The 25,357-nt window shown below is 43.4% G+C and overlaps 1 protein-coding gene across 2 annotated transcripts in view; it reads left to right on the top strand.

The window, feature by feature from the left end:
- The window catches only part of RALB (RAS like proto-oncogene B), a 44,006-nt gene extending 28,786 nt beyond the window's left edge, over nt 1-15,220 (top strand). For both annotated transcript variants that reach the window (XM_042994249.1, XM_042994250.1), the window contains 3 exons: nt 3,156-3,364; nt 7,140-7,317; nt 13,619-15,220. In XM_042994249.1, coding sequence (XP_042850183.1) covers nt 3,156-3,364; nt 7,140-7,317; nt 13,619-13,738 — 507 coding nt within the window. In that variant the 3' untranslated portion in view covers nt 13,739-15,220. The remainder of the gene's footprint in view (nt 1-3,155; nt 3,365-7,139; nt 7,318-13,618) is intronic.
- Nucleotides 15,221-25,357: the final 10,137 nt, after the last annotated feature.

Genomic DNA, 25,357 nt, shown 5'->3' with positions numbered 1-25,357 from the left:
TGTTTTGTTTATCCGTTCATCAAGTGATGGACTTTTGGATTGTTTCTACTTTTTTGCTATTTTGAATAATGTTGCTGTGAACACATGTGCATAAATTTTTGTGTAGACTTAAGTCTTAAATTCTCTTGCGTAAATATACCGAGGCATGAAACTTGCCAGGTCATATGGTAACTCTATGTATAACTTTTTGAGAAGTGCAAAACTTTTTTCCATAGCACCTGTACCATCTTATAACCCCACAAGCAATGTGTGAGGGTCCCGATTTCTCTGTATCCTTGCCAATGCTTGTTATTGTCTCTTTTTGATTATACATCCTGGTGAGTATGAAGCAGTATCTCACTGTGGTTCTGATTGGCAGTTCCCTAGTGACTGATGATGTTGCACCTTGTTTCACGTGCCTGTTGGCCACCTGTGTATCTTCTTTGGAGAAATGTTCCTTCAGGTCTTTTGTCTATTTTTTTTTAATTTTTTCAAAATGTTTATTATTTGAGAGAGAAAGAGAGAGACAGAGAGCAAGCAGGGACAGAGAGAGAGGGAGACACAGAATCCAGAGCAGGCTCCAGGCTCCAGGCTCCGAGCTGCCAGCACAGAGCCTGACGTGGGGCTCGAACCCACAGACGGCGAGATCATGACTTGAGCTGAAGTCGGCCTCTTAACCGACTGAGCCAGGCAGGCGCCCCTCTCTTGTCTATTTTTAAATTGGGTTGTCTTTTTATTGTTGAACTTTAAGAGTGTTTTGTGTATTCTGAATATAAGTCTCCTATTAGATATATGATTTACAAATATTTTCTCTCATTTTATGGGTTATCTTTTCACTTTCTTGATGATGTCCTTCGAAGCATGAAAGTTTTACATTTTGATGAAGTTCAGTTTATCTACTTTTTCTTTTGTTGCCTGTGCTTTTGATGTCCTATCTAAGAATGCATTGCCATATCCAAGGTAATAAAGATTTACACCTGTTTCCTTCTTAGAGTTTATAGTTTCAGTTTTTACAATTTGGTCTCGATCCATTTTGAGTTAATTTTTGTGTGTGATATGAAGTAGGGGTCCCACTTCATTCTTTCGCATCTAGATATCTGCTTAAACCAGCACCAATTCTTTTTTTTTAATTTTTAAAAAATGTTTTATTACTTATTTTTGAAAGTGAGAGAGACAGAGCACAAGCAGGGGAGGGGCAGAAAGAGAGGGAGACGCGGAATCTGAAGCAGGCTCCAGGTTCCGAGCTGTCAGCACAGAGCCTGACACAGGGCTTGAACCCACGAACTGTGAGATGGTGACCCGAGCCGAAGTTGGCTGCTTAACCAACTGAGCCACCCAGTCCACCCGTACCGATTCTATTTTAATGGTTCATTGCTGTCATTAATTTAGTTTTTTTCCTGAATATCTGTACTTCTGACATCATTAAAATAATTACTTATTTGATGTATACCACGATATAAAGAAAATAGCTTTGAATTACTAATATCATTATTACTCAATAATACAAGCCAAGAGAAGTTTAGCAGTTTTTGAAACTTTTTGTCCTTTGTCTCTTTTACTGGGATGCATGCTATCAAAATATTCTGTACTAAAGTCTCTTGAATTAGTTCTCTGTGTGGCTCTATTACCAATTTAACATTCATTCAGGTTCATTTGCTTCTGTTTTCTGTTTCACAGCTTTTAAATTTGTTTTGTTTGTCTTTTCAGGGAATCTCTTTGGCAAATACATGCATAAATACATACATACCTCTGCATATATGTGCCTATTAAGATATACACACACACATACATATATATACATACACACAAAAACAGCTATACATACTCATACACGCCTATCTTATTCTTTATTCTCCTTCGTTTCCTTATGCAAAAGGTAGACTGTTATCTGCCGGAGATCGCTGTGTATCTGTACTGGTTCTCTTTGTCGTTTTTTTATAGCTGCGTAGTATTCCGTTGATGGGTGCCTGTTGTTGGGCGTTTGGGTGGTTATTGACCATTTGCTGTTACACACAGTGCCACAGTGATCACCTTGTGTGTTGCTGTAGATTAGATTCCTAGAAGCAGGGTGGCTGGGAGATGAACGCTTCTCCACTGCTGTTAGATGTTGCCGTGTTCATCCCCGTGAAGGCTGTGCTGTTCTCTACTCCCACCAGCCATGTGCAAGAGGGCCTTTTCCCCAGAGTATGTTGTCCGACGTTGGGTTTTTTGCCGGTCTGGTAGGTGAAAAACGGTATCTCTGTGTTGTCAATAATTTCCATTCTCTATATTAGTGAGGATGAACATCTTTTTGTATGATTAGCATCATAGGTATGTATTTTTCTGTCAATTGTTTATGTCTGTTGCCACTTTTCCCCGTTGGATTATTGATGTTTTTTTCTCCCTGTTTCTAGGAACTGTTTAAATATAGCTCTTTGTGATATGGGTTCAAATACTTTTTCCCTGTTTGTCATTTGTCTTTTTTTAAATAGTGTGTTGTGCCATATGGAAGTTTAAAAAAATTTTATGTAGTCTAATTTATCAATTTTTTCTTACATGGCTTCTGGATTTTGAGTCATAGTTAAAAAGGCCTTCCCTACTTCAAGGTAATAAAAGGATTTCACCCATGTTTTCTTCTGATACTTGATGGGCTTATTTTTTATATTTAATTTTTGACCCATTTGAAGTTTATCATGTTGCCTGTTTAATCCCCTTAGTCCCTCTTGTCAAATCACTTTTCAGATGAGTTTTATACTTCTGTTGATTGTGTGTAAGAGCTTCTGTTTCTCACCCTTGCCAGTGTTTATAATTTTATACTGTGAATAATATCACCAAGTGTTCTTTCTGCCCTATGCTTGGTCTCCTCATCTACAAAATGGGAATATTGGCTCTTGTCTACCCCCAAAACCAAGAGCACACTGTACATAGTGTATGTGAGCCAATTTGACAATACATTATATTAAAACCATGAAAACAAAAATAAAAACAAAAAGCAGTAGAACCAAGAGCAATAAAGAAGTGTTAAAGAAGGAGTTATTTTTTTATAGTGCCTTAAACATAGTGTGATAATTGTGAATACTCAATAAATATTCAGTTGATTATAGGCCAGGTGCCCATATATTGAAATTTATTTCTTTGGCAAATTTTCTTTCCCTTAATATGTTGTTAATTACTGATAATGTTGTTTATTCCCGCAGTTTGTAGAAGACTATGAACCTACCAAAGCTGACAGTTACAGAAAGAAAGTGGTTCTTGATGGAGAAGAAGTCCAGATAGATATTCTGGACACGGCTGGACAAGAGGACTATGCAGCCATTCGAGACAACTACTTTCGCAGTGGGGAAGGTTTTCTCCTCGTGTTCTCGATCACAGAACATGAATCATTTACAGCAACTGCCGAATTCAGGTATGTGTGAAACGAAAGAGACTCCAGCCTCCAGGAGACTTTCTGCCTGTCTTTCTCACGTGGTCAGCTTGGCAGGAATCTGTGGCTGAGCATAATAACAGAGGGTTGGGCTTGTTATTAAGAATTCCGCTAACGGATTTTCTGGGGCTTTTTGAATCTTGGCACATGAGAGCCCCCCATTTGTTATCATCTCTTTGGGCTTCCCCATTTTTATAATTTTTGAATGTAAATTACCTTACGAATCTTCAGAGGTGGCTCAGTTGATTAAGCGTCGGACTCTTGATGTCAGCTTGGGTCATGATCTCATGGTTTATGAGATGCCCAGCGTCGGGCTCTGCACTGACAGCGTGGAGCCTGCTTGGGATTCTCTCTCTCCCTTTCTCTCTGCCCCTCCCCCACTAATGTGTGCACATGCGTGCTCTCTCTCAAAATAAATAAACATTAAAGAAAAAAAAGGAATCTTAAGAGGACGAAGCCATTCCATACACTCAAGAACTTCTAATTTTGTTTTCATATAAATCCTAAGAGACAGTGATCGATGGGTTAACTATCTTTATCCTTTTTATAATTTTGCTGGAAAAGTCATCATTTTGATCTGTTTTGAGGTTGATGAAACATTGTCAGGAGAGTGAAAGATGTCAGTTAGAGTGACCGTTTGTGGCACCTGTAGGACTTTTAACATAGGTGAGTGAAAAGAGCCCAGCTTTAGAATTAGGCAGACCTGGGTTTGAATCCTTGCCCTGCCACCTAGCAGTTTGGGGACCCTGAGCAGGTTTACTTGGCATTGGAGATTCTGTTTCTCTGTCTGAAAGTGTACTTGTTACTTGATGAGATGAAATGAAATGATGCTTTAGGCTGTACACATGTAAGGGCAGGAGCCACGGCCATCCTGTACCGTGCTGTGTCCCCAGGCCCTCTCACAGCATGGGCACATGGTGCTTACACAGTGAGTAGAATGTGAACCGCTGTTACTCATTTTAAGTGCAGTGGTTAAAGATACCTGAAGTTCATTGTTACCAAGAAATCGTGAGCTGTTAGGCATAATTCTTAGAGGAATTCCAATGGGGATGGCGTCTTTCTCTTTACCCTACATGCTTGTTTTGTTTCTCTTATCTACTCCCCTTATAAACATATCTGTCCAGATGACTTTTGATTTTAAGAAGCAAATCTAGAGTCTAACAGGGAACTAAAAAGGGAAGAAAATCCATAATTTTTTTTTCCATTCTTTAGCAAGTTCTGGTCAGAAGTTAAGGGGTCAGCCAAAGGTGAAAATGAGGAAACTAAATTTCCCCCCACAAGATTTGGAAGGAAGCATCAGTGAGCCAGGGGGCCCTCAAGGGGTAAACCCAGGTGAACACAGTGGTCGTCACTTGCTGGGCTTCATAGTGTCAAGTCTTCAAAGGTGGCACATCTAAATTCTCTGGTACTATAGTACGTGCATGGTGGCGATCAGTTAAATGACCAGGACTCTTAGGAGAAGTCCTATGAGTTTTCAGACTTTCCCGACATGCCTAGGGTTTTCTCTATGTGGGTACAGTCGATGTATTCATAATTGTGAGTGCATCCTTGATAAAACAGGACGGATGCACACACTTCCTTATTATCTTGAATGTCCGAGCCTTTTGATTTCCCATTACCCCATGACTCCCCAAGAAAGGACTTGGTGGGCAGAGGGAGAGTCACATCCAGAGGAGACACGGTGCCAGCCTCATCCAGTCGCCCCGCACCACGCACACAGAGCCATGTGTTCTCAGGGATTTGGAGCAGTCTCATCTCGTCTTGGGAGGTGGGTTTCGGTCATTATGTGAGAACAGAGGTCCTTAGGAGAAAAAGGACAGATGACTACCTAAAAGAAAAAGGGAGGGCAGGTTAGCTCTTCTGACTTGAGCTCCGGACATTCAGAGAAAAGTCACGAGGCTGTCCAGGTTTCTCACGGCATCAGAAATGGAAAATGGAAGTAGGGCATCTGAGTCTTTGTGGTTAAACTCCTTTATGCCTGTTAACAGATTTCAAACATAGCATTTCTGTATTTATGGAAAGGTCCCAACATAAAACAAAATGTTAACATGCTCCATCTTCCTTGAAATTTGCCCTGGACAATATGCAATAAGCTCGAAAACTAGGTTTTTTTTTTTTTATAAGAGACCAGAATCAGTACTTCTATTTTTGCATGAATATGTTTATTAATGAGGTCATTTTACAAACCTCTGCATGACTAATGAGCCAGAGAGCTATCAGTTTTTCTTGTCATAATTTGTGCTGATCATGTAACTTCTAAATGTAGCATGTTCTATGACCCCTGTTGAAATGTAGGCTATAGCAAAGCTACTTAGAGGCAATTTATAAGCATCTCCTTATCTTCTTTTTCGTTTTTCTTAGAATATTTGATATCTGATACTTAAATTGACTCTAATGGAAAAATTTTTTTTAAATTTTCATTATTCTGAAACGTTACCCTATATCATAGAGAAATCAATACAGATCCCCACAAAATACACTTTTGAGGTGGTCTATTTTGGGAATATATTGGAATGTGAAAGTAGAAATGTCTTCACTGGACCAAAATACTGGAAATAAAATATTTATTTTTTTAATATTTGGTATTGATTAGTAATTTAGGTAGCTGATAGCTTTAGGAGAGGTAAAATTTAAGGTGTTACAGTTAATGTTTTTTTTTTTTTTTAAGGAGATGTTTTTGAAGTACTTTTCCATAGATATTGGATTCTTTCCTTTTTTTTTTTTTTTTTTTTTTTTTTTTACTTTGTAGTAGAAAAATGACACACAATAAAACATGATTACTGCCTAACTTAACTGACCTCATTCCATTGCTTGTAACATTTACTATATCTAAATGGAAACTGTGGCGGGGAGAGGTGCGGGGAGTCCGGCAGGGGGCAGGTGCATATACGCATACAGATGAAATCGAAACAGAAGTTTCACAAAACATACTTCATGTCATACTTGAGATCCCCTCTGATGTTTCTGCCCTGGTCTATGGTGTTCTGTTTCACTGAGGGGAAAAAAACGTTACTGGTTGTGACCCATTAAACTGATTTCATGATCTAATAGACTGCCACCTTCCGTATGAAAAACACTGATTTCACAGCTGTTAGTGTCACAAAGAAATCATACCATGTTTTCAGGAGAATTATTACGCATTTTATGTATGAAGATACTTCTTTTAATATTTAATTAATTAATTAATTAGAGAGACAGAGAGCAAGGGAGGGCCAGAGAGAGAAGGGGAGAGAAAGAATCCCAAGCAGGCTCCATGCTGCCAGCTCAGAGCCTGATGCGGGGCTCGAACTCATGAACTGTGAGATCTTGACCTGAGACGAAATCAAGGGTTGGATGCTTAACCGACCGAGCCACCCAGGCGCCCCTGAAGATACTTCTTTTAGCTTGTTTTTATCCCAGAGTTCCTAAGTTGTTCTTTTTGTTAAGAAGTTTTGGTGCCTAAGCATCAGTTGGGGACCCTGTTGAAATGCAGAATCCTGGGCTCCTATTCAGACATTCCTTCTGTGGGCCTCCTGTTGGGCCCAGAAACCCGTGTTTGTGACGAGCACCCCAGGTCCTCCTGATGTAGGCAAACTGAGAACCAGGCTTTGAAACCACTTGTCTTGTTTGTGACAGGATCTAGGGAATGCTGCCTTGGGACACGTCCGAGCATAACAATTTTTTCTGCTGTAGGAAAGCCGTTCATTTTAGATGCATCAGTGAAATTGAGTTCTCATTCTAGCTTTCTTAGCTGCTTTATTTTGATGCAATGCCTTAGGGAACAGATCCTCCGCGTTAAGGCCGAAGAAGATAAAATCCCATTGCTGGTCGTGGGAAACAAGTCCGACCTAGAGGAGCGGAGGCAGGTGCCTTTCGAGGAGGCCAGGACGAACGCAGAGGAGTGGGGTGTGCAGTACGTGGAGACGTCGGCTAAAACGCGGGCCAACGTGGACAAGGTAGGTGTGCGCTCTTTGTGTGTTTCTTGGGAAACTGCAGCACGTAGACGTCTCATCTGTTTGGTTTTGAGGGAACCATTTGTGGAAAGTAGGGGAGAACTGACTTTTCCAGATGTCTCAGCCAGTACAGTGAGAAGCCCTGGGAGGGTTTGACCGTGGATTTAAAACAGTCGAGAGCAGAGTCCCCTCACTTTGTCTTGAGCCTTTGTTAGAGCATGCTTAAGGTTGGCCCCTGGAAGTATGGCCCCGGGGTCAGTGAAGGCAGTGCTGGAAGGACGGCCACAGTAGCACCTCTGTGCTCTCATCTGCTGCGGCCTGTTGTTCTCCAGGAGCCAAGTCCATCAGCGGGTTCTTAGGGGCTTCCCCAGGGAAACATGTACCTTGATTTTGTTGTCAGTGACTTATCGGTTAGATTTATTCTTTTCCCCTTACTGTCCACCGGCAGAGCCAATGTGTTCTGTGTTTATAACTTAGTCTCCAAATACTGTTTGCTCTCAGGAATCAACTCTCCCATCCCCTCCCCTTCCCTTTCCCCTTTCCCTTCCCCTTCCCCTTCCCTTCTCTTCTCTCTTTTAGCGATGCCCAGTGTACTTTCTCATTCAAATCTGACGCTGGTGAAAGGGGGACCTTGACAATGCTGCAAATCTTTTTTTTTTTTTAAATAATTTTTTAAAGTTTATTTACTTATTTTGAGAGAGACAGAGACAGCACAAGTGGGGGAAGGGCAGAGGGAGAGGGCGAGAGAAACCCAAGCAGGCTCCGTGCTGTCAGCTTAGGGCCTGATGTGGGGCTCGAACTCACAAAACGTGAGATCATGACCTGAGCTGAAACCGAGAGTCAGACGCTAATCAACTGAGCCACCCAGGCGCCCCGACGATGCTGAACATTGACAGTTGGAAAATCCACCTACTAGTGATCGCTATTGTTAGGTTTTGGGTTTTTTTCTAAAGAACTAAGGTTCAGAGCGGTTGCCACACAGTTAAAGTGAACAGCCTTATAGATGAGGCTTTCCCTTCTGCCTTCACCTTGTTTGTTAGCTCTTACTTCATGATCTGTGCTCTTGTAACATCTAAACCCACCTCATTTTGGCAGCCGAGCAGTGGATATGTCTGCTTTGTATTATGCGGCGTCAGCATCTGAAGCCCCCAGATTGCATCTCATGTTGCTCCTTCTTATGGGGAAATAATTCTCCTTTACTTCTTACCTGAGAGGGACAGATTTGTGACCAAGCTTTACTTTAGCTTGAAATGAGTCTAGAAGAACATTGGTGTTTAGGATGTTGGTATTAAAAGGGGCTCCCTTTATTTTTTAAACAATTTTTATTTATTGTTCAAGTATAATCGACATACAATGTTACCTTCAGGCACACAACAAATTGATTTAACAATTGTGTATATTACTCAGTGCTCACTATGGTAGATGTAATCATGGTCTGTCACTGTACAATGTTATTACAGTGTTACTGACTATATTCCCTAGGCTGTACTTTTCATCCCTGTGACTTATTTATTTTATAACCAGAAGTTTGTATCTCAAATCCCCTTTATCTTTTACACCCATCCTCCCACCTTCCTCCCCTTTGGCAATCACCAGTTTGTTCTCTGTATTTGAGTCTGTTTTTGTTTGTTTTGTTTTTTTAGATTCCACATGTAAGTGAAATAATACGGCATTTGTCTTTCTCTGTCTTATTAGGGGAGCCAAATACCCCCTAGGTCCATCCATGTTGTTGCAAATGGCAAGATTTCCTTCTTCATACATGCCTGAGTGGTATCATTCCACTGTATATATGTTCCACATCTTCTTTATCCATTCTATTGATGGATTGTTTCCATAATTTGGCTGTTGTAAATCATGCTGCTATATACATCAGAGTGCGTATATCTTTTCAAATTAGTGTTTTCATCTTCTTTTGGTAAATGCCCAGTAGTGCAATTACTGGATCATACGGTTTTCCTGTTTTTCATTTTTTGAGGAACCTCCATACTGTTTTCCACAGTGACTGCACCAGTTTGCATTCCCACCAGCAGGGCAGGGAGCGGTCCCTTTTCTCCACATCATTGTCAACACTTCTTTTCTTTTCTTTTTGACAAAATACTAGCCTGACTGGTGTGAGAGGTGATTATCTCATTATGGTTTTGATTTGCATTTCCCTGAGGATTACTGATGTGTCTTTTCCTGTGCCTGCTGGCCGTCCTTGTGTCTCCCTGGCTAAAATGTCTATTCAGGTCCTCTGTGTATTTTTAAATCAGATTATTTGGTTTTTAGGTATTGAGTTGTAGAAGTTCTTTATATACTGGATATTAACCCCTTATCGGATATATGATTTGCAAGTATCTTCTCCCATTTGGTGAGTGGTCTTTTTCTTTTGTTGATGGTTTCCTTCCCTGTGCAAAGGCTTTTTATTTCAGTATAGTCCCAGTAGTTTATTTTTGCTTTTGTCTCCCTTGCCTGAAGAGACAGATCCATAAATATGTTGCTCAGGCTGATGTCCAAAAAATGACTGCCTGTGTTTTCTTTTTATTTTCCCTCAAGTTTTTATTTAAATTCCAGTTAGTTAACATACAGTATAATAATAGTTTCAGATGTACAATATAGTGATTCATTGTTTCCATGCAACACCCAATGCTCATGCCTCTGTTTCTTTTATGAGTTTTATGGTTTTAGGTCTCACATCTAGGCCTTTAATCTATTTTGAGTTTATTTTTGTGTGTGGTGTAAGAAAGTGGTCCAGTTCCATTCTTTTGCATGTGGCTGTCTAGTTTTCCCAGCACCATTTATTGAAAAGACTAACCCGCCCCCCCGCTCCATGCATATTCTTGCCTCCTTTGTCTTAGATTAATTGACCATATAATCATGGGTTTATTTCTTTGCCCTCTCTCCTATTCTGTTGATCCTTGTATCTGTTTTTGAGCCAGTACCATACTGTTTGGATTACTAAAGCTTTGGAGAAGTATATGTTGAAATCTGGGATTATGATACCTCCTTCTTTCTTTTTTTTTTTAATTTTTTTTTTAACGTTTATTTATTTTTGAGACAGAGCATGAATGGGGGAGGGTCAGAGAGAGAGGGAGACACAGAATCAGAAGCAGGCTCCAGGCTCTGAGCTGTCAGCACAGACCCCGACGCGGGGCTCGAACTCACGGACTGTGAGATCATGACCTGAGCCGAAGTCGGACGCTTAACCGACCAAGCCACCCAGGCGCCCCATACCTCCTTCTTTCTTAAGATTGATTGGCTTTTCAAAGTCTTTTGTGGTTCCATACAAATTTTATGATTATTGTTCTAGTTTTGTGAAAAATACTATTGGTATTTTGATAGGGATTGCACTGAATCTCTAGATTGCTCTGAGGAGGATGGACACTTTAACAATATTAATTCTTCCAGTCTGTGAACATGAAATATCTTTCTATTTGTTTGTGTCATCTTTAATTTCTTTTATCAGTGTCTTACAGTTTTCAGAGTTTAGGTCTTTCACATCTTGGTAGAGTTTATTCCTACCAAGGTGTTTTATTCTTTTTGGTGCAATTGTAATTGGAATTGTTTTCTTAATTCTTCTTTCTGCTACTTCAGTTTTGGTATATAGAAACACAACAGATAGATTTTTGTATATTAATTTTGTATCCTACAACTTTATTGAATTTATTTATCTCTTCTAATAGTCTTTGTGTGTGTGTGGTATCTTTAGGGTTTTCTATATATAGTATCATGTCATCTGCAAATAGTGACAGTTTTACTTCTTCCCTTTTAATTTGTATGCCTTTTATTTCTTTTTCTTGTCTTATTGCTGTGGCCAGGACTTCAGTACTATTTTGAATAAATGTGGTGAGAGTGGACATCTTTTCTTGTTCTTGATCATAGAAGAAAAGCTCTCAGTTTTTCACCATTGAGTATGATGTTAGCTGTGGGTTTTTCATATATGGCTTTTATTATATTGAGGTATATTCCCTCTAAATCCACTTTGTTGGGAGTTTTTATCATGAATGGATGTTGTATTTTGTCACATGCTTTTTCTGTGTCTATCGAGATGATCATATGGTTTTTATCCTTTCTGTTTTTAATGTGATATATCACATTGATTTGCAAATATTGAATCACTCCTGTATCTCTGGAATAAATCCCACCTGATTGTAGTGAATGATACTTCTAATTATTGTGAATTTAGCTTGCTGATATTTTGCTGAGGATTTTTGCATCTGTGTTCATCAGAGATATTGGCCTGTAGCTTTCTTTTTTTGTGGTGTCTTTCTCTGGTTTTGGTATTAGGGTAATGCTGGTCTCCTAGAATGAATTTGGAAGTTTTCCTTCCTATTCTTTTTTTTGGAATAGTTTGAGAAGAATAGGTATTAGTTCTTCTTTAATGTTTGGTGCAATTTACCCTTGAAGCCATCTGGTCATTGACTTTTATTTGTTGGGAGGTTTTCTTTTTTTTTTTTTTTTTTTTTTTTTTTTTTTACCAGTTCAATTTTGTTACTAGTAACCGGTCTGTTCAAATTTTCTATTTCTTCCTAATTTCGTTTGGGAAGATTATATGTTTCTAGGACTTTATCCATTTCTTCCAGGTTGTCCAGTTTGTTGGCATATAATTTTTTAATATTCTCTTATAATTCTTTTTATTTCTGTGGTGTCAGTCATTATTTCTCCTCAGAAAGGGTTGGCTTTATTTTACTTATTTTTTAAATGTTTATTTATTTTGAGAGAGAGAGAGAAAGAGAGAGAACATGAGTGAGCGTGAGTGGGGGAGGGGCAGAGAGAGACCGGGAGAGAGAATCCCAGCAGCATTCTGACAGCGCAGAGTCTGACGTGGGGCTCGAACTCATAAACTGTGAGATCGTGACCTGAGCCGAAATCGAGAGTCAGATGCTTCACTGACTGAGCCACCCAGGCAGCCCAGAAAGGGTTCACTTTAGAAGCATTTTGGTAGCGTCTGCAATATAAATCTGTCTGTAATGTGAAGTATGTTCACTCGCTATTTTTTCCCTCTATTATTTCTCAGCTCTTATGCTGATTGCTGTGCCGTTCCAAATCTCTTTCTTTGTATCAAATTGTTTCCTAGTTGTAGAAAACACACAGAAAATCCAGACATGTATTTCATTTAAAAAACACCGGGAAGGCTTTCTTGGCCTGGAACCCGGGATGTGTAGTTTTTGACAGGCTGGTGGGGGTTGGGGCTGTTGCAGGCTAGCTTGTATCTCCTTCCTCCGCTGGACCAGCTTGACCTGCCAAACAGGACCCAGCAGAAACTTATGACTGGCAGCATTGTATTCGCTTGTACACAGTTTACACGAAAGGTTGATAAGATCAGCCCGTGAACAACTTTGTCATCATTTTAAATTGGACACATTCCATCCTCCTCCTGCCTTCGCTGTTAGAACAAAACGAAAAAGCCGTAACATTTGAAGTTGTTCACTGCTGCTCTTGTGGGTGGGGTGCTTAGGTCATTTTGTGGGGAGGAGGGTGCCTTTTTGTGCCTGGAGCTGGTGGTAAATGCATGTGGAGTCCCCCACTCAGAAAGCTCCATCTTCCTTTTCACCAAGAAGAAAGTATGTCTATGGAAATAAAAGGAGGTTGTCGTTTTGTGTGAACATCTGAAGATTAAAGCCTGCACTCAGCCTCTTGCTTCCAGTCTCTATCACTCCCTCTGAGAAATCTGAAATGTTTCTTTGTCTCAGGCTTATTTTGTCTGCTTGGGTATCATGGGCACTTTGGCATGATTGCTGGAGGCAGAGGGCAAAACCCAAACTATTTGACAGATGATAATTTGTATCTGAATAGTACATTGCTTTCAGAGGACAAGTCATATCAGTTCTTGATAAAGTTCCTTTCAGCTAACGTCTCAAGGAACAGTGGCTGTTCCTGAGAATGAGGGTAGGGGCTGCTTGTGGAGCGGTGGTGGGACGGCACATTTCTCCTCTCCTGTCCCCAGTTTCCTAGTGCAGGAGCCTTAGTTTGTTTATGCTTTATTTCCTCTTCTCTCAACCCCACCATGTTCCAAGTCGCTAGTCTTGCTGGAGAAGCCGTCAGGCATAATGATGTTCCTACCTGTACAGGGTCGTGATTAGGATTCCATAAGGTGTGGTGGTATATAAGAAAGCACCCAGTAGCAGGTACTCATGTTCTTAACCTTTCCTGGTGGTTGCAAATGCTAGAAAGTCTAATGCAAAATTTGGCTCAGGGTTTATAAAAACAAATTTGCTTTATGCTTTAAAATGTGACTACATATCCTGCTTAGTGGAATTGCTTCATGAAATCATTAAATGGCTTTTTCCTCCCTATTCTTTTCGTTCCTTCCTCCGCACCCCAGGTGTTCTTTGACCTAATGAGAGAAATCAGAGCCAAAAAGATGTCAGAGAACAAAGACAAGAACGGCAAGAAAAGCAGCAAGAACAAGAAAAGTTTTAAAGAAAGATGTTGCTTACTGTGAATGCCAAGATGGCGGATGAAGCAATCACCGCTAAGGACATAGGGTGGGCTCGTTAAGGGAAGCGTATAGTCGACTTCTTGGTGTATTCCCTGCTCTCCCAACCTCATTCACGCACACTTCTTTAAATGGGGAAAATATTTGTGAACCAGTGGCTGGCAGAAGAAATAACCCCTTGTCTATGCATCGGAATGGCTACTTTGTCAGGAGGTTTTGGAGTTTCCTTCTCTCTCCCTCTCTCCCTCCCAAAAGTTTAATCACGTGCGTAGTGCTATAGGTAGGAAATAGTCAAGTGTTAATTAAAGAGAAATACACTGTCGTAGCATCTTCTTCCCCACCCCCCTAGTTTTGTAACGTTACCATCTTTTATTTCGGAATAAAAATGTCCTATTTTATTAGGTTTGGGGAGAGGTGGGTAGGATAAGACTCTCCCCAACTCTTATCAGCTTAACAGAAGTATTCAAAAAAATCCATTAAGTTCTAAGGACACTGAAAAATTCAGAGATTTTTTTTGCGTGTGATAAGTTTCTTGGCAATACCCTGCAGATCTGAAGCACCGTGAAAAAATAAAATAAATATGAATCGGGCCAGATGGGTCAGTAACAAGCTCATAAATCCTTCTTAGATATGAAAAATGAAAATCAAATTCTTCATATGTAAAAATTAGCCAATTACAGCCTGTATTGGCTATTTCTCTCCTATAGGATCCTGAATTTTGTGTAGAAGCTTCTTTTTAGCAGATTAAGTGAAGACTCCAGAGTAGTATGCTTTATACATGGCATACTTTTCTTATCAGAGCAAAAAATCTATCTTTGGTTGCATCCTTCCCTAACTGCCAGCCAAGGTGAGACCCCTCCTTCTCCACTGGTAACCGATGTCTGTCCTTCTGGTCGACCTCTCTGCATGCAGAGGTTGAGAAAGCCTCTTCCTTTGTTTCTTTTCAGTATAATGAGTTCTTCTGAAGAATGTGATGAGTTCAAATTGTATCCTCAAATCATGAAGCCAGCGCCAGTGTCAGACATTCTGCTACCTCTCATAGAATTGCTCTGTAATTCTAAATTTAAAATTAGAAGACATGGGAAAGGATAGGATAAGCCATTGCTCTTTCACCTCTGAGAATTGGCTGCTGTTTCTAATATAATTTTCTTCTGAGACAGCCATAGAGTTGGTTCGAAAAAGGCTCTTATTGATGAGATATGGTAAGCTTTTTTGTATATCAATATTCTAAATTTAGCAACCAGAAAATTTTTCCTCAGGAAAGGAGTACTGTGATGAAAACCCAGTATTCAGCACATTTCCCCCCATTTTTTGGAAGTGACATTTCACATATAGGTGCCAAAAGGGAACTGGAGTGGGGAGAGTGGGAACCTTTCAAATTTATGGTTATTACGGAAATTGTGGAAATTATGATCTGACTGGGAAGCAATCTTGTATCACCTCCCAAAGAATCATGGGTCTTTTTTAAATAAAAAAAGAAGACAAATATACTTTTTCAGGGCCTCAAGCTTTTTATTTTACCCTTTTGTCATACATGTAAAATGCAAGTATTAAAGAAACTGACAGTAACTCGTTCATTATTGATTATGTTAGGTTTTCTGTGATATCAGACAAACTTTATTTCTATTAATCCTTTGAACTGGACTGTGGGAAATAAAATTTAAATATAAATAGTATTTTAACTTCATCTTTCCTTTGGGAGAGAGGACTACTCTTCTTAAAATTTCCTTCTAATGTGTATTTATTTATTTTGAGAGAGAGAGAGAGCGAGTGAGTGGGAGAGGGGGAGAAGGAGAGAGAGAATCTCAAGCAGGCTCCATGCTGTGAGCACAGAGCCTGACGCGGGGCTCGATCCCATGTGCCGTGAGATCATGACCTGAGCTGAAATCAAGAATCGAATGCTTGACCGACTGAGCCACCCAGGCACCCCTCTTAAAATTTGAAAACTTGAAGGTAATCACACACTTGAGGTTTTTCAAACAACCTTTTTTCTTTTCATCCTGGTTTGCTACCCGTTTGATATCAGTTCTGGTCAGTAGTAGGTAGATTTGGAGTATGTACAAATATATTAAAAGATGGTATGAATTATTTCATGCTATAGAAATTATTCTTGGTAGGTGCTATCAGTATATTTCTAAAATTATATTTAACTGGATAGCAATCAGAAATGCATCTTCTTAAAGAATTTATACATATGAAAACCTTTTCCATAGAAAAATAAGGGGGTGGTGCTATTTAGAAATTGCAAACATAGTTACTTGCTAAATGATCTATATTGTGTCCAGGGCCTACCTTTATCTTCCTAAAGTATTCGTTCTAGAACTATTTAAGCACCTACTTGATGTCAGCCTGCATTCTAGGTGCTGGGGTACAGTATTGAACCAGGTAGGCAAGAGCTCTGCTCTCCTGGAGCTTATATTCCAGTGGGGAAAGAGACAAATAAGTGAAAACATCAGGGTAAGTATTTTGATGAAAATAAAACTGGGTAATATGACAGGAAGTTTCTGGGCTGTAGAGCGGATTTTGATTGCGTGGTCAACAAGCTTCTCCAGGGAAGTGACATTTAAGCTGAGACTGCAGATGTGAAGGAGCAACCATGTGCCAAGCCACTTGGGTGGGTGCAGGGAGCTTCCCAGGCTAGGTGGGGAACTGCAGGTCCAAAGGCCCTAAGGTGTTCTGGAAAAGACCCCAAGGACCATATGGCTGGAGTATAATGACGGTGGGCAGAGTAGTAGAAAAAGATGTAGCAGTTCACGATGACATGAAGTGATGTGGGGGGAAAATACCTAGACACATAATTTGCTACAAGTATCCGATTTTGTCAAATCCAAGGCACCATTAATTGTAAGAAGTCACCGTAATTTATACACCACAAAGGAAAAACCCTGCTAATTAAGTGAACCCATCCTGATTCCAGTGACATAAAAGTGTGGGGAAAACTGCATGTTTTAGATGCGGCCAAGTACAATACGTACGTTTAAGTGACAGCTGAAATACAGAATTCACCTCTGTTGGTCTAGAAGCTACATTATAATGAAATACAATAGAAGCTTGAACTGTAGGTAAGTATTAACCCTGGGAGAGTATACATAGGTAGATACAGTTAATGTTATAGTAGTAAACTTAACTTGGATGTTTTTGTTTTAAAAATTTGTTAAAACTGGGGCACCTGGGTGGCTCAGTCGGTTAAGCATCCGACTTCGGCTCAGGTCACGATCTCGCGGTCCGTGAGTTCGAGCCCTGCGTCAGGCTCTGGGCTGATGGCTCAGAGCCTGGAGCCTGCTTCGGATTCTGTGTCTCCCTCTCTCTGACCCTCCCCCGTTCATGCTCTGTCTCTCTCTGTCTCAAAAATAAATAAACGTTAAAATAAATAAATAAATAAATAAATAAATAAAAATAAAAATTTGTTAAAACTAATCAAAATTGTAACTGCATGTGTTTTAAAATTCCGACGGTCTAGAAGTGTCTGGGATGGAAGGTCTCTGGTCCTGCTCTTCCTACTCCTGCCCTGCTCCCTGAAAGTCATAGTCAACCATTTCTGTTCTGAGATCATTCGGTACGTGCTCCTGAGTTTCTCAATACTGTTCTTACGCCATGATTTCTTGATTTTTCCACCTCAGACATCCCCAGTGACAGCTTGCTGTGGTAGATGAGAGTGTAGCTCACTGTGTTCCTTACCCCTACCCCAGTTTTGACCATAACAGGATGGTTTTAATTCCTCTTTTGGTGACCGTTAACACCATTTATTTATTTACTTATTTATTTATTAAACTTTTTATTTTGTTATTTTTTTATATTTATTCATTTTTGAGAGAGAGAGAGAGGGGAGACATAGAGCGCAAGTGGGGGAGGAGCAGAGAGAGAGGGAGACACAGGATCCAAAGCAGATTCCAGGCTCCGAGCCGTCAGCACAGAGCCCGATGCGGGGCTTGAACTCATGAACGGTGAGATCATGGCCCTGGGCCAAAGTTGGACACTTAACTGCCTGAGCCACCCAGGTGCCCCTAAACTTTTTGTTTAATGTTTTTTATTTTAGAGAGAGAGAGAACAAGAACGAGCAGGGGAGGGGAAGAAAAAGAGGGGATCAGAGGGTCTGAAGTGGGCTCTGTGCTGACAGCAGAAAGCCCCATACAGGGCTCGAACTCACAAACCATGAGATCATGACCTGAGCCGAAGCTGGACGTTTAACCGACTGAGCCACCCAGGCACCCCTTAAAACTATGTGTAAACTTCTTGTTTGTTATTCATGCAACTCTTGGCTCCCCACTCTGAAAGGTGAGGATATTAACATTCCTGCCCTTTGTCTCTTGACTCCCTCCTTTCTCTTTCTCTGTGACACCTTTCACCTGTATATTATCAAGGTCGATGACATGAACATTCTATTCTGTGACTGTCACTCAAGCCTCCCTGCTTTATCTGCAGATTAATTTTAAAGGTGGACTACCACTCAACAACAATTAGATTATGAGGCCAACATAACTTTGACTCACTGCCGAGCTGAGTGCCGTGTGCTAATGGTGTCCCCTTCAGGCGTCGCCGTTCTGGCCACACCCCACCAAGGAGAGCGGCCGGAGCGTCCAGTCACGTGGGCTCTTCCATCAATGGCCTGAGTCACTCCCACTTCAGCTCACTTCCACTGGAGACCGTCTCCTGGGCAGGGTCCCCTCCTTCCTCCCATTTTTCCTGAAGTTTGATTGCTTTTTTGTTGTTGAGAAGATAATGATGTGTCCTCTTTTCCCAAGGCCACTTTCTTTCTGTCGCTTGGGATCTGCTTCCATTCTTTGGAAAACGTCAGAGCTCAACGATCGCCTGATCGTTGGACTCCTGACTTCCTAGGTCTTCTGTGAACCGCCGTGCTGAGATTTGTTTCATTGGGCCGTTGGGTCAGTTCTAGCTTCCTCGGTCTCCCATATCTTCCTTTACTGGTTTTCAGCCTTGTCTTGCTGGAATACGTTTTCGGAAAGGGTGCACTGGAGGTAAGCTTTCAGAGTCTCTCGGTCCGTCTGAAATACTGTTACCTTTGCCTGCCTTCAGCTGCTGGCTTGGCTTGGCAGGGAATTCTACGTTCAAAATAACTTTCCCTTAGAACTTAGAGGCTTTGCCCCATTGTCTTCAAGCACCTGCCGCTGCTGCTAAGGCTGGTGTTACTCTGCTTGCAACCCCTTGTTACGGGTGCCCGGCTTCCCCTCCGCCCATGGACTCGTAGAGAATCTTCTCTTCATCTGCACTGTCCAGATGACACAGTGGCTGATCTAAATGCGGGTCTTCCCTATTCCTCCGGCCCGGCACTCGGTGGTGCCTTTCAGTGAACAATGACACCTCTTCAGCTCTAGAATAATGCGTTTCTGAATTTGGGGGGCGGATAATTCCTCTCTTCCATTTTCTGTGCTTTCTTTCCAAAACCTCTGCTCTCTGCTTTTGGAGCTCTTAGATTCGTATCTGCGTCGTCTCTTCCTGTATGTTCCAGGTTTATTTTTTCTCGGAACCACCCTCACCCTCCCTCCCTCCCTCCCTCTCTCTCTCTCTCTCTCTCGCTCTCTCTTTCTGTCTCCCCATCTCCTTTCATCACCTGTGATTTGCCAAACACTGTTGGAGGTCCTCAAGATCCAGCAGTGACCAAACATGAAATTCTTTGCTCTCCTGGAGCTTAACACTAGTGGAATCAGCTTTTATTGTCTAACTCATTGTTTACGTCTGTGTGTGTGTGAACCACAGCTTTCTTTGTATCTAATTGTTCCTTTCTCAGAGCAACTGTTGTTGGCCTCCTGGATGCAACAGCATGGCTTTCTGAGCATATTAGATCTTTGGAAAGTTCTGTATCCAGAGTTACCTTTGTTTAATTTTTATGCAGTTTTTCTCTTCATTCTGTTCCTTATTTTCTTTAAGCTGCAGTTTTCCTCAAACATCTGGTGACCTGGTTGTCCAGCCAGCCCTTTACTTACGAGGGACTGCAGAGACGGGCCAGGAGCTCCGTGTACACGGGCGGGGCCTGTGATGCAGCAGGCTTGACTTGGGGTGAATGTGGGGCACACCAGTCATGGTGCCCCAGGCCCCTAACATCCACAGCAGGGAAGGTGTACTCTGGGGTGGGGGGCAGCTGCCGGGCTGGCCTCCTTGGTTCTCCCCGCGTACTCTTTTTCTCTCAAAAGCAGAGCCCTTGGGGACAGATGCAGTGTTGGCTGCCGGAGCGGGGTGCACTGTTTCCCAGCAGACCTCTGACTAACCTCGCTGTTTCCAGCCCCGCTCCATACCCCGGCTGCTCGGTCTGCAGATTTGGGGTTCCTGCTGGGCAACCCACTCCTCCCCTCCACAGCCCCTTCTTTCCTTTCTTTTTTGTCTCCCAGTGCCCTTCTGGAGGGCAGCTTTGTCAAACTCCTGCATCGACTGGTGGCCCTCTCGTTCTCTTGGCTGTTGGACTTTTGCTTGACTAGGACTTGAACAGAGGCGTCAGGAAACAGGAGGGACTGACATTTGAGCTCACTCTTCCATTTTGACCTGCTCCCATTTTCACAAGTACTTACTATGTCCTTTTGTTGCAGACCAGTGTTGAATAGAAGGTAGAGTGAAACCATTGATCTGACCTTCTGCAGAGGTCCTCTTGAACTTGGGGGCCTGTGGCAATCCCTGTTCTATAGTAGTGTGGACTTCATCATTTGGGGTCGGACCTGGGTCTGGCCAGTTGTCTTCTGCCATCAACTTTATTTTGTTTTTATTTAACAATTGTTTAACATTCGTTTATTTCTGAGAGAGAGGGAGAGACAGAGCATGATGGGGGGAGGGGCACAGAGAGAAGGGTATAGAGTATTCAAAGCAGGCTCCAGGCTCCGAGCTGTCAGTACAGAGCCCGATGTGGGGCTGGAACTCGTGAACCGCGACATCATGACCTGAGCCGAAGTCGGATGCTTCACCGACTGAGCCACCCACGCGCCCGGGGGATGTAAAGATTTTAAAACTAATCTGGGCCCTTGGGTTTATGACTCTCACTATGAAGAAAGATACTTCCTCTAATACCGCTCCCCTCCTCCTGTCTTTGTCTAATTTAAATGCTAGAGCGTGTTCGGACATAGTATAGCCAACTATTAATTTCTACTCATTCAGATGCGTGCCACCAAGCTAGATGCTCTCAGTTATACTGATAGAATTGTCAGAAGTATCGCTAGAAGGACTCACGCATGCGTTCCTCATGGTAGAACACAGCTTTTGATTGTGTCTGAGAAACTCCGTAATATGGCCGAGCTGGGGGCTATTATCTCCCCGCCCAGGCCGTGAAGAGAGCTTGTGTGCTCAGCCTTGAGGGGAATGAAGGCCCAGCTGCCACGAGGGCAAAGCTGCTTTTCTGTAGCATCTCATCTCCATGCTCTGACTGAAACATCTTCATTTTTTTTTTTAATGTTTATTTTTGAGAGAGAGAGAGAGAGAGAGTGTGAGTCGGGGAGGGGCAGAAAGAGAGGGAGACACAGAATCGGAAGCAGGCTCCAGGCTCTGAGCCATCAGCCCAGAGCCCGACGCGGGGCTCGAACTCACGGACCGTGAGATCGTGACCTGAGCTGAAGTCAGACGCCCAACCGACTGAGCCACCCAGGCGCCCCTATCAACTTTATATTTTAAAAACAAGCTTAATTATTTCTAGTAGTTAAACCACATGTATCTCAAGGTGAGTGTACCACAGGAATCAAAAGCGTACCTTGGTCTCCTTCTTTTTTTTTTTTTTTTTTAATTTTTTTTTTTTAACGTTTATTTATTTTTGAGACAGAGAGAGACAGAGCATGAACAGGGGAGGGGCAGAGAGAGAGGGAGACACAGAATCCGAAACGGGCTCCAGGCTCTGAGCTGTCAGCACAGAGCCCGACGCGGGGCTCGAACCCACGGACCGTGAGATCATGACCTGAGCCAAAGTTGGCTGCTTAACCGACTGAGCCACCCAGGCGCCCCTTGGTCGCCTTCTTAAGGGCTGTCACCAAATAGCCCCTGTGTATTTTCAGTAGTTACGACTGGAAAAGCTTTCCTACCATCTGATTTACCTGGTGAAAACAAACGTATGGTATCATTCTTTTCAATCTGTGGTAACATATGTAAATGTGGACTGGGACTTACGTTCGTGAGCCCCACGCTGGCTTTGGCGAGAAGGCGCAGGCAAGATGGTTTATCGGCCCGCGAAGCTTCCTCACCTCATCACCGCCAGGCACCTAGCTCCGGCCGTGGTTCTCCGCTGGTGGGCCAGGGGCGGGCGGCCAGTGGACTGTGTGACGTGCAGGGGACGGTGTCCTGGCTGTGGAGACTCTGGGCTGTAGCTTCCTAAAGGGCTCTGGTCACCGGCAGCACCTCCCAAGGCAGTCGGCCATCGCTCAGGTCATGCTGTGCGGATCGTGTCGTCTGTTGGGAATAAATTGCGTTTGGGCTGTGTACAGGTGTTGTTGTTGTTGTTGTTGTTGTTGCTACAGAGATGCTTGAACTGTGTAAGTATAGGAACATAGTACCTAGGAAATTTTTTTTTCTTTTTGTCTTTAATGGTGAAGCCAATTATTATTTACCTCATGCCCGGGAGAGGGATCCTCGTGTCCCAGGAACATGAACCCGATGCCTGTCGTGAGCTCCATTTCCGCCAGTGTGTTTGGGGCAAAGATGCCAGGGACTTCCTATGAAGAATAGGAATTTCTCGGGGCGCCTGGGTGGCTCAGTTGGTCGAGCGTCCGACTTCGGCTCAGGTCAGGATCTCACAGTTTGTGAGATCTCACAGCTCGGAGCCTGGAACCTGTTTCGGATTCTGTGTCTCCCTCTCTCTGCCCCTTCCCCGTTCATGCTCTCTCTCTCTGTCTCTCAAAAATGAATAAACTTAAAAAAAAATTTTTAAAAAAGAAAAAAAAATAGAAATTTCTGATTTCCTGAAAAATCTGAGGCCTTTTTCAATTTTCGCTCCTGTTTTCCCGTCTTTGTTTTTCTCCTCATTCTCCTTGTACCTCTGACTGTTCTGGGTCCTGTGCCGTTACTGACTTTACTCTTGCCCACTCTATTTTTTTTAAATGATCTTTTGAAAAAAGTATTTATTTATTTTTTAAAGTTATTTATTTTGAGAGAGAGAGAGAGAGAGAGAGAGAGAGAGAGAGAACCAGTGGGGGAGGGGCAGAGAGAGAGAGAGGGGACAGAGGATCCAAAGCAAGCTCTGTGCTGACAGCAGAGAGCCTGATTCAGGGCTCAAACTCACGAACCGTGAGATCATGTCCTCAGCCAAAGTCAGACGTTTAACCAAATGGCCAACGTTTTTCTTTTTCTTTCTTTCTTTCTTTCTTTCTTTCTTTCTTTCTTTCTTTCTTTCTTTCCTTCCTTCCTTCCTTCCTCCCTCCTCCTCCTTCTTCCTTCCTTCCTTCCTTCCTTCCTTCCTTCCTTCCTTCCTCTTTCTTTCTTTCTTTCCTTCCTTCCTTCCTTCCTTCCTTCCTTCTTCCTTCCTTCTTCCTTCCTTCCTTCCTTCCTTCCTTCCTTCCTTCCTTCCTTCCTCCTTCTTTCCTTCTTCCTTCCTTTTCTTTCTTTCTTTCTTTCTTTCTTTCTTTCTTTCTTTCTTTTTTCAGTTTATTTAATTTGAGAGGGTGGGGGGAGGGGAGAGAGAGAGAGAGAGAGACAGAGAGAATCCTAAGGCTCTGTGTTGCCAGCAGAGCCTGATGGGCTTGAGCTCAGGAACCACAAAATCATGACCTGAGCCAAAATGAAGAGCTCCACCGAGGGAGCCATCCAAGTGCCCCACATTGTCTTTCTAAAGCTCAGATCTGACCATCCCTTCACCCTGACTGTCCTATGGCCTAGACCTAGCACACTGGCTGCCCTCGGCCTTCCCCGTCACTCGCTGCCCTCCCTCCCTCCATGCCGCCTGACTGCCACCTCGTCCCAGAACATGCCAAGGGCTTTCCAGTCACATCCACTTGTTACGGCTCTCCTGGCCATTCCTTAGCACCCCCTCATACAGGTGCTTGCTGCTTCTCTGTGTGCTCTTTGTCCCTGTTGTCACAGAGGGCCTAGTGAGCCCCGTGAGCACATGCCCCGTGGGCTCTTCAACTCTGTCTCGGCCTCAAACTGTATTTGGCTCATTGCCACATCTTAAGTGTTGGCTGAATGGAACAAAATAGCTCAAATATAAAGTCTTATATGCAGCCTTGATGACATACTTAACTAAAGTTTCTTTATAAGGCGGTGGCTGTCTGAAGGACCGCTACCAAGAGGCAAAGCAAGTAAGAGCTAACGCTGTTGCCTTGGAAAGTCTGGAAGACGGGTTTCTCCAACCCCGGATCTGAAGGCTGATTTGTGTCTCCGCCCGCACGGGGGAGGAACCTGCCACACCGGCTGGCGGCCCGAGTGCTCCCCACCTTAGCTGTTGTGCTGAGCCAGACCGCCCGTCCTTTTCTGCCCTGTCCTTCCTAGGAACGTTGGCTGGCTCTCCTTCCTCCTCCATGGCGGCCTCCAAAGCGTGCAAGTGTTCGTCTGTGTGACTCTCCTCTTCTCCTCCCCTCCCGTTTCTTACCCTGGACTGCATGTGCTTTGGGGATGACCAGGCATCGGTGGTCTGGTGGCCATGGTGGCCTTCCCACTACGGCCTCTCCACATCTCAGCCCACGGTGTGCACCCTGCCTTGGCAGCTGGGCTAAAAGCGCCCCCGGACGGTGCCGCTGCCCACCATCCAGGGAAGTACAAATGATTTGGCGCACTCCAGGCCATCGATGGGACTGCCTCAGATAAGCACTCGAGCCAAGTTCCAGTCGTGGTGCACCAGGGCTGCGGAGACGCGGCCCTGGGACAGGCCCGCCTGCAGCGCCCCAGCTATGAGACCAAACCTCTTCTCTGGAGGGATTCTGGAGCTGCTCCCGGCAAAGCCCCAGGGATCTCACCCTTGCTTGCCCTCTGATGCTGGCTCGCCCAGTGTCCTAGGAGCCTGGCACTCTCTCTTTTGTAGAGCAGGCCCCATGCTCAGCATGAGGGACATTGCCCTGGCCCTGCAGCTGGACAGACCTCCGTTTGAATTCTGGCTCTGCCCTACGTTAGCTATGTGACTGGGGCGCATCCGTAAAATGGCCTGGTAAGGGGACCACGAAGGTCACTGCTTTGCGAGTGCTTTCCCCCATCTCGCTATGAACCCATCCTGCCTGGAATCTTCTCTGCCCCCACTTCTCCTGAAGTCCTACCCATCCTTGCAGGGCCACCGCCCTAGAAAGGTGGTCCTCGGGTGGCAGTGGACACTGTCCCACAGGGAGCATGGAAGCCCTGACCCCTTCACAGCCACCCGAGTACCCACCTTCTCAGAAACCTTTCTTGAGGGACAGAAACAGAGAGAGTGCGCATGCATGAGCGGGGGAGGGGCAGAGAGAGAGTCCCAAGCGGGCTCCTCACTGTCCCCACAGAGCCCAACATGGGGCTTGAACCCATGAACCGTGAGATCATGACCTGAGTCGAAATCAAGTGCTGGACGCTCAGGGGAGCCTGGGTGGCTCAGTCAGTTAAGCGACCAACTTTTGATTTAGGCTCAGGTCATGATCTCACAGTAGTGAGATCGAGCTCTGTGTCAGACCGAGTGCTGGTCATGGAGCCTGCTTTGTCTCTTTCTCCCCATTCCCTCTCCCCTGCTCACTCTTCTCTCTCTCTCTC

Source organism: Panthera tigris, chromosome C1 (genome assembly GCF_018350195.1).
Source record: "Panthera tigris isolate Pti1 chromosome C1, P.tigris_Pti1_mat1.1, whole genome shotgun sequence".
Taxonomy (NCBI): Eukaryota; Metazoa; Chordata; class Mammalia; order Carnivora; family Felidae; genus Panthera; species Panthera tigris.
This window is presented reverse-complemented; position numbering and strand designations above follow the sequence as displayed.